The 9524-nt window shown below is 37.1% G+C and overlaps 1 protein-coding gene across 1 annotated transcript; it reads right to left on the reverse strand.

The window, feature by feature from the left end:
* Positions 1–675: 675 nt before the first annotated feature.
* LOC131343769 (BOLA class I histocompatibility antigen, alpha chain BL3-6-like) lies at positions 676–6147 on the reverse strand. Its single transcript, XM_058375700.1, has 5 exons — positions 5828–6147; positions 3570–3828; positions 2617–2898; positions 2255–2530; positions 676–698 (listed from the first exon to the last, which is right to left on the reverse strand). The coding sequence occupies exons 3-5, from the start codon at positions 2810–2812 to the stop codon at positions 676–678; spliced, it is 495 nt and encodes a 164-aa protein (XP_058231683.1). The 5' UTR covers positions 2813–2898; positions 3570–3828; positions 5828–6147.
* Between the last annotated feature and the right edge of the window lie 3377 nt (positions 6148–9524).

Genomic DNA, 9524 nt, shown 5'->3' on the forward strand with positions numbered 1-9524 from the left:
ATAATTTATATTGTTCATTACTTATTGCACTACCTCAACCCTTGAGTTTATTTCATCTCTTGCTATATTTATATTTATGTTTATTTCTATTTGCACCTCAACCGCTACTGTATTTTTGCACAATGTTTGTCAGGCCGCTATATATATATATATATATAATGTTACAATCATATATGTTATTAGTTGGATGTTTTTTTCCTACAGTTTCTCAAAGTTGTACATCATTTCATTTTATTTCATTTCATTTACATTTCACTGCACGTGTTCTTTTTCTTTTTTTGGCGCTAAGTGTCCTGTTTTTGTGTTGTCTTTTTGTACTTATTGTTTTTGCACTGTGTTGTCGTTGCTTTGTTTGCACCTAGCTGCACACTTTACACTTTATGTGGCTTGGACAATCTTCTGCCCTATCTCTGTGTTGTTTTTGTGTTTAAACTATATGTTGTATGTTTCTGTAGCACCAGGTCCTGGAGAAACGTTGTTTCATTTTACTATGTACTGCATCAGCTATATGTGGTCGAAATGACAATAAAGCTTCTTGAATCTTGAATCATGCATGAAAGGCCTAGCAAGGGCCTACATGTGGTGGTCAGGTAGACTAGGAGAGATTTTACAAAGATATTTTAAAGAAAAATGGCATTAAACATGTCAGCACCTTACCATCCTTCCACAAATGGGCTAGCAGAACGTGCTGCTTAGGCCTACAAGGAGAGAATAAAAAAGATGACACTACTGAGACCAGAGTAGCAAGAATCCTGTTTAACTACAGAATAACCCTTCATGCCACAGTGTGTCACCTGCTTAAATCTTAACGTCAAGGATGTTGAGATCCACTTTGGACTTGCTCCTTCCAGACAGCAAGACAACAGTTCAGCAATAGAAAATGAATCAAACAGTAAGATATCTCAATCTTCTACCCGGGGAGAAACTGTGCTATGGATCCCTGACATAGTCGAAACTTTCACAGGACCACTTTCATACACAACTGCTGGACAGATTGTAAAAAACATGTGGATCAAATGTGACTTTGAGCTGCAGAAGAGGTAACAGGTGCAGTGCTAACCTGATATGATGTCCCAGATCAGTGTAAATGCTGAATAATACCTTCACTCATCCCAAATCCCAAAGCAGTTGCAGATAAGGAAATATCTGTACCTGTTGAAGTTTGGGAACCAGGGCTGACAGTTGTTAAGCAAGAGATCAGCCAGACCAATGAACTGAGACATTCAGGAAGAAATAGGCATTCTCCTGCTTACTTAAAAAATCATGTCAATGCTATGTTAAACCAGATAGTTTGTATTACTGTATAAAGTACTTCCTGGAATGACCACTAGGTGTCACTGTGTGATTACAGTTTTTAAAGTAATAGAAGTATGCTCTATGAGGCATGTTTTGTGTTCGGCCTGTAATGAGCTGTACACGTTTTCAACACAAAATTATATCCAATAACTGCTATTCAGTGCACACTCTGCCCTATATTGCTCATGATAAGTAAAGTTATCAAAACTTATATCCAATAACTGCTATTCAGTGCACACTCTGCCCTATATTGCTCATGAGCTCGAATGAAATAAGTAAAGTTTAAAATAAGTTAAAAAAAAAAAGTTTGTGCATTAAGCCACTAGCTTTGTTAAGTGATTTAATGTCTTCAACTATCTGAGTATCAAACTTTTACTCAGCAGGTTTGTGCTTTCTTTACAGTGTTAGGGCAAGATCTTTAAATAAATCAGCTTGATTCTCTACTGTTTTATATTGAAATTACACATTAAATAGACCTATGTCCCGACACAGTCCCATTCTGGTATATCATGTATGAAAGGCCTAGGAAAGGCCTACATGTGGTGGTCAGATAGACTAGAATTCATTTCCCAGTCCAACACCTGCCAGTTGTACAGTCAGTAAAAAACAGATGTCATTACTGATGTTTCTTATTCTGAATCACCATTTTGTATATAAACTGTGCTAGATAAGTGTGTTACTCTACTCTAAGTGTGTTAGCTGTTAGAACTCAAGCTATAACTTCATCACAAATAATGGGAGTCTACCAGATACAGGCTACCAGTTTGTTGTGTGTATCATTGTGTAGTAACATGATTTACTTGCCTGGATCAGTCACACAGCAGCTTCTAACACCTTTCAGTCTGTCTCTCCATCTCAAACCTGTCTGAAGCTGTGTGTTTAGTGCTGGTGTTTATGAAAATGTAAAAAATGTATTAATTTATTTGAAAAGTAAAATTCAGATAAAAAACTGAGGTACATATGCAATGTTTTTTAGAATATTTAATGAACGAATATGGTACAAATACAACAAAAAGGGGGAAAAAACAGAAAAGAACAGTTGGATGTGGTTCGTCTTGGTTGTCTGTCTTAGTCACAGATAGAAGATTGAACTCATATTCACCATAGTTTTTCTTTTTCCAGACCATAATGCCAGCAACAACGACAACGAGAGCCACAAGAGCCACGAGAACCACGAGAACACCAACGATGATAGCCATCAGTCCTCCACCTGATCCTCCATCTGATCCTCCACCTGTTAAATCAGAACAGAGTCTTTATTATCTGCTGCATCAGGAAATCAGATTTATTGTTTATACTGTATGTGGAGTTGATCAGGACCTTTTGGTACTTCTAGCACTAACTCCTCCTTCAAGCTGCTGTGCTGAATCACGCAGGTGTAGGTGTGTTTCTGCAGATCCTCAGCTGGGACTTTCAGAATGCTTCTCTTCTGGAAGCTTCCATCCTGGTTGGGTAACGTCTCTCTGAGCTCCACGTCCTCGTTCACGTCCTCTCCATCCTTCCTCCAGGAGATCATCACCTCCTTGGGGAAGAAACCTGTAGCGTGACACACCACCTCTGGAGAAGGCGAGTGTTTCTGGAACACTGATGCTGTAGGAGGAACTGCAGAGACACACAGAATTAAATAGATAAATATCAGATAAACAGATAAATATCAGATCACTCTGTAAAATTTAGTCATTTAAAAATGACACTAGAATAGGTGCTCTTGCATGCAGCTAAATTTTGTTGTGAGATTTTAAAACAGTGGGATTTTGTCATGTGATCAGCTGATAATGATATTCTGGTTGTTATGGAAGCTTGTATTTTATGATTACTGTTAATGTGACATTTTTGCCAAATGTATGCATGACCTTTCAGCTTCAGAGGTTTTAGTGTGAATGTCTTTAACTGGCCAATGCTACAGGTTCTTCTGTTCACCTGTCTTTACTCTTCAAATACTTAATCAATAAATAAATGAAAATGTATATTTGACACAACCTAGGACAATTTACGCAATTTCATCCCTCTTGTCTGTTCATATATAAAGATAGCCTGCTGCTTTGTCTAAAATGTGTCCAGATCGATAGGATGACCACAGTTCAATTGATCCATGCCTCCAAGTGAATGTACTTGCCATTGACACATAGGTTAATCTGAATAAACATGTATCATCTGTAATGAGGGCTGAATACAGTTACTTTATTTTTGGATTTTTAATCTATAACAAAATTATTTATTTTTCCTTAACACACAAGCTTCGTTACAGAAACAAATCAGATCATACACTTTACCTTTCTTCTGTGACGTGTTCAGGTGATAATCTATGAATACACTTTGTCTTCAGGTAGCGGTTCATGAACTGAGCCTCACGCCCTTCAGTGTCCCACTCATTTCTGAAGATCTCAGCTTCGTTGTTAGCTGCAGTCCAGGTGAGAGTGTTCATATTGAGATAGAGGAAATCTGCTCCATCAACACTGTAATAGTTGTAGTTTCTGATGGTGCCGTCATCAGCAGTCTCACAGCCATAAAGCCACTGCATTGTATGATCTCCTGCACACACACACACACACACACAGATGAAACTTCTTGCTGTTATTACTGATAAGAGTTCATTTGCCAAATGGTAGCAGGGGGTTAGTAGTAACTCTGGATGGCCTTTCAGTTATGTGACAGTAGCAGTGACAGTCCATGATGTGATTATTGTCTCCTGTCTCTCATATTGTATCATGGGGAAAGGAAAGTACATCTTTCTTTCAATTCTATGTTTTTACTTATCAGAGCTTAAATTTCTATAAACGAACAAAAGCATTTCCAACACAGTGACGTTTTTTTTTCTTCTTGAGTCATTCAGATGAGTGTGGTATCATGAATATAAACATTTATCGCCAGAGATTTTAACCATGCAAATCTCCATTCGAATTCCATCAGCATGTGGACTTTGCGACGAGAGAGGCAAACACACTGGATCTTGTTTACACAAACATTCCCGGCGTGTATTGTGCGGAGCCAAATTCAAATTTTTATTTGTCACATACGAAATCCTACACAGTACGACATGTAGTTAAATGCTTTTACGACTGTCCTACATTTGAAAAAGAATATAAAGTAAAGTGTGTGGACAAGAAAAGTATAGGGATATAGGTAATAAAAATATATATGGAAAAATAGGAAGAATAAAAACTCATATCTCAAATCATAGTAGAAATTAAAGACATGATCAATTATGAAAAACACCAATAGTTATATGTGTATATAAAATATACATTTTATATATATATATATATATATATATAAAAGTGTGTATATAGTATAAACATAAATAATAATATAATATAATATCTATAATATAATAATATATATATAGTATATATATATATATATATATATATAATATATATATATAGTATATACATATATATAATATATAGTATATACATGTATGTGGATAAATGTAATAACAATAAATAACATGGTATGTAAAGTGTCAGTGCAGTATGCACACAAAGATGTCCAGTGAGTGTGGTTATTGTGTGTGCAGAGTAGTGCAGAGTATATAAGTAGTGCAATTTGTGTGTGCAACAATCAGCTGAGGTAGAGTGTAGTGTTCATGTGTGGGGTAAGTCCAGAAATTCCAGGTTCTACGTGTTCCGGTTGAGGGCCTGAATGGCATGCAGAGAGAACCTGCGCCTCATTCGCTCTGTGTTTGCCTTCAAGGAAGCATACAGAGCACTCGTCAGACGCTCTAAACCGGTTCTGAAACAGGTTAAAACCTGCCCAGCAGAAGCCATCTCTGCTCTTCAGGACTGTTTCGAGTGCACTGGCTGGGACATGTTTAGGGAGGCTGCAACCAATGATGACACTACAGACTTGGAGGAGTACACGGCATCAGTGACCGGCTACATCGGGAAGTGCATCGATGACGTGACCATCTCCAAGTCCATCACCACATGATCAAATCAGAAGCCGTGGATGACTGCAAAGGTGCGTGTGCTGCTAAAATCCAGAAACTCTGCCTTCAGAGCTGGAGACAAGGACGCCATAAGAACAGCACAGGCCAAACTGTCTCGAGCCATTAGAGAGGCGAAGCGTGCACACTCCACGGCCACGTCCTGAGTAGCGGCGACACTCGGTGCATGTGGCAAGGCATCCAGTCCATCACCAAATACAGACCAGCTCCACCTGCCTGTGACAGTGATGCCTCCCTTCCAGGTGAGCTGAACAGCTTCTAAGCTCGGTTCGAGGCACGAAATGACGTGACAGTGAGGAAGACCATCCCTCGTCTAGAGGACCAGGTGCTCTGTCTCACCATGGCCAACGTGAAGAAAACTCTACGCAGAGTTAACCCACGGAAAGCTGCTGGACCAGACAACATTCCTGGCAGAATGCTCAGAGAATGTACAGAACAGCTAGTGGATATCTTCACTAACATCTTAAACATCTCCCTGAGCAATGCAATCATCCCAACGTGCCTAAAGTCCACCACCATCATCCCTGTGCCAAAGAAGTCTCCAGTGTCCTGTCTTAATGACTACCGTCCCGTTGCACTCACCGTTGTTCACCAGAAATGCGCTGGGTCTCTCTTTTCCAGGAATCTGCTCTAGGAAACATCTTCATCCATTCAGCCACGATCATGCTGTTGTTACTGGAGCTATAATACATCTGCTGTCCATCCACCAGCGCAAAGGACATATTTACACGTCCTGTTTACTGCCCTGAAGTACTGCAGTGAATGGATGGCTTTAAAAATGCAAATACAATAATTTGGTTAGTAATAACATATATAAAGACTATTTATCGGGGCCTAAATAGCAATTGTTCAGTTCTTACCAACTTCTGCAAACAAATGTGTTTATTTGCTGCAGAAATAAACACTACAGATTTCAATATGTCACTCATTAAGAGAGTAACACAAGATTAAGAGATGCACAAGATTAGTCCAGTCATCAAGAAGTCTGCCTGAACCTATAAAATGAAAAGTTTGATGTTTTGGAGCACTCAGATCTCCTGATTTTGCCTGGAGCAAAAAGTTCACAGCATATTTAACATTGTGGCAAGAAGCCACCCAGCGGGCACACTGATATCAATTTGATGTCAAATATTAGTCAAGACTTGATCGAGATGCTGTATAACATTATTTTAAATTAAGTTTGGAAGGCAGTGGTAATTGGTTTAAAATAGGAAGTTAATCCTACACTGAACTTATTACATATGTAGGCCAAAATGTTTGATGTTCAATTGACATCAAATCAATGTCATGTTTTAGTACTTTAAAAAAAACAAAAAAACAATAAAAATATTTCGGACTGGTTATTATTTTTTTTATTTTTACTGATACCATAATTCTGTGTAATTACAATACTGAAATTACTATATTTTTTTGTAATAATGTATTTTAATTTATATTTACAATAGGCCTAATTTTTCACAGTGAAAAAAACTTGACATTTCTTGTCTGAATAACAATAACAGGCAGCCCTACAAATTTGAAATTAATCTTATATTTACTTTATATTATATTTATAATATATATATATTAATATATATTATTAATATTAATATATTATATATATATAATATATATATTATATTTATTTCCTGAAATTACTCCTTGTCGCACTGAGAAATGCTTTCTCTGCTGTTCACCGCCACACCTGTAGATGGCGCTTTGCAATGGGGGAGGGGTGACGAGATCCAATTGAAGACTCCAGCATCAATCCTAATGAACCCTTCCCTTTCACATTAACGTGAACTTGTATCAGGCTCACTGACTCGCGCTGTGTCTTTTTATCATGTAGGTAAATGTGTTGACAGCTCATAAAAATGTAGAATATAAGTTATTTTGGGCAACTTTTAAACGTTTTAATGAAATATGACGTTTGGTACTTTTTGTCTATATTCTATTTTCCCCACGTTTTTATATCCTGTATTAATTTAGCTTTCTGTGGCTTATGTGAACAGAGGAGAGAAGAAGAGAAAACAAGGAGAGGACATTCTTTATTCATCCTTCCTGCCTCTTCTCGGTGTTGTTACTTTAATATTGTAGAAAGTCAAACTATTCAAAACTCAGTCTTCAGAAACTCAATGATTATTGCCCTTAACTAAAAGAATACTGACATAAAAATTTGTCATTGTAATTTTTCATTCAAATTCTAATCTAAAACGAGGATGAGACATTTATTACACTTTGAACTGTAAATATTAAAATTCTAAAATATATAGTAAATCAATAAAGTTTAGTTAAGATGATTTACAGAGAAAGCCTACCTGTCGATGACAGAGGAGCAAAAAAATAGGATTAGAAATAATAGTATTAAAGCGCTGCACCGCTCCATTTTTATTATCTATAAAACAATGTCCGTCGTCTTTGAGTGTCTGCCAGTCTAAAGGAGCGCGCAGTTTTATCCTGTGTGTCAGTAGCAAGTGATGTCTGAGTAATTTCTCGTTCTTGTGTGGTTAAACCAGCAGCTCTTCTGGAAACCACAGTTATATAGACTTTTAACGCGTATGTGTCATAGGATATAATGTACTGGTGCTGTGACAACGTTGAGATAACACCACATAAAGTGTGTCATTGTAATTTCTAATTCAAATTCTAAACTAAAACGAGGATAAGACATTTATTATGCTTTGACTTGTAAATATTAAAATGCTTTGATAATATATAGCAGTCTGATAAAGCTCAGGATAAAAATGAATTCATTTTACTGTTCAGGTGTGAAGAACTTTCTCTGCACAGACTCTATCAATATAATCGACCGGGAGGCTAAATTGATTCATTCTAAAATGGACATTAAACGCTCAAATATACTACCAATGAAATTACACAACCAAACCGCTGCCCAAGTTCAATAGATTGTACTAATTTAATAAAAGATTAAAAAACACACACTTCACTGGTATGCAGAATATTTGTTTTTATGAAATGGAGGCAATTAATGAGCATTTATGAGTTATTCAGTGAAATTACACACATGGAGACACATGAAAACCTTCTCTGACTTTCTGACATGCAAAAACTTTTAAAAGCTCATTTGTTCACTTTTGCTATCGTGTTATATCTCATGGAATTGTGTAATAGCAACATATACAGGCAGTGTCGCTGGACACCATCCTCCCCATCTCCCCCTCTCTCTTTACCCCCTGTCTCTCTCACACACACACAGGAAATAGTGAGAAACTGTGGTGGTCTGAGTGAGCCTCTAGAGGGAGTTCTTATATGTGAGTGAATGAAGACGTGAACAGGATGATGGAAAAAGAATAAAAGGTTACACTGAGTTCGAGACACCGTGTGTTTGTTCTGTTATTTGAGGCACTCAGCAGAAACTCACCCAGTGACTGAGTTGTACAACCCCATGTCTGTCTATCTGGGCGTGGCTTTAACGCAAACTATGTACTGGTGTTGTGAGAGTGTTGAGAGAACACCACAAAGTGTCGGAATTGCCAAAAAAGCAATAAGTATGTATTTGTTTACCGGTGAACTGAAGAAGGAGTTAAAAGAATTGACAACGGAGATGAGTTCAGTAAATTTCAATGTAAAGAGAAAACAAGGACGTTCTTTATTCATAACCTTCTTCCTCTTCTCGGTGTTGTTACTTTAATATTGTAGAAAGTCAAACTATTCAAAACTCAGCCTTCAGAAACTCAATGATTATTGCTCTGATTGATTAACTAAAATAATACTGACCTTTTTAAAAGTGCTTCTCATTCAAATTCTAATCTGAAATGAAGATGAGATATTTATTACGCTTAATTTGAACTGTAAATATTAAAATACTAAAATAATATTTATCAGTCTGAATCTGAATTCCTACCTGTTGATGACAGAGGAGCATTAAAGAGGACTCGAAATGCTTTCAGTAAAGTGCTGCATCTCTCCATCTTTATTCTTTACTACAAATGTCTGGCGTCTTTGAGTACAGCTGTCTGCACGTGTTGTGACGTGGTGGGCGTGAATCTGTGACTCCGCCTATAAAATGTCCCCAACAGTCAAACGATGGCAGCTGGAATGCGACTGGAGCACGGATGGTAGGAAGCGGCGTAGATTCCGGAAGTGCTCCTGAAATAGATACTAGGGATGGGTGATAACACAACTTTTAACACGATATGATAACGATACTTTTTGTTACAATTTTAACGATAACGACACTGAAACCACGTATTATTTTAAATGTGAATGTGATTTTTCAATATAATGTTAATTTTTAGAATAAAGTTCATTACATGTAAAGGCAAATTACAAACACACA

Source organism: Hemibagrus wyckioides, linkage group LG22, assembly GCF_019097595.1.
Source record: "Hemibagrus wyckioides isolate EC202008001 linkage group LG22, SWU_Hwy_1.0, whole genome shotgun sequence".
NCBI lineage: Eukaryota > Metazoa > Chordata > Actinopteri > Siluriformes > Bagridae > Hemibagrus > Hemibagrus wyckioides.

Bases quoted from the DNA above. Each gene is read 5' to 3' on its own strand.
- LOC131343769 (XM_058375700.1), bottom strand. From the start codon at position 2,812: ATGATCTCCTGGAGGAAGGATGGAGAGGACGTGAACGAGGACGTGGAG. The intron at 2,531-2,616 runs GTCCTGATCAAC...CTGATTTAACAG, and splicing joins AGTGCTAGAAGTACCAAAAG to GTGGAGGATCAGATGGAGGA. The intron at 699-2,254 runs GTACCTCAGTTT...CTCTCCTTGTAG, and splicing joins TTCTAAAAAACATTGCATAT to GCCTAAGCAGCACGTTCTGC.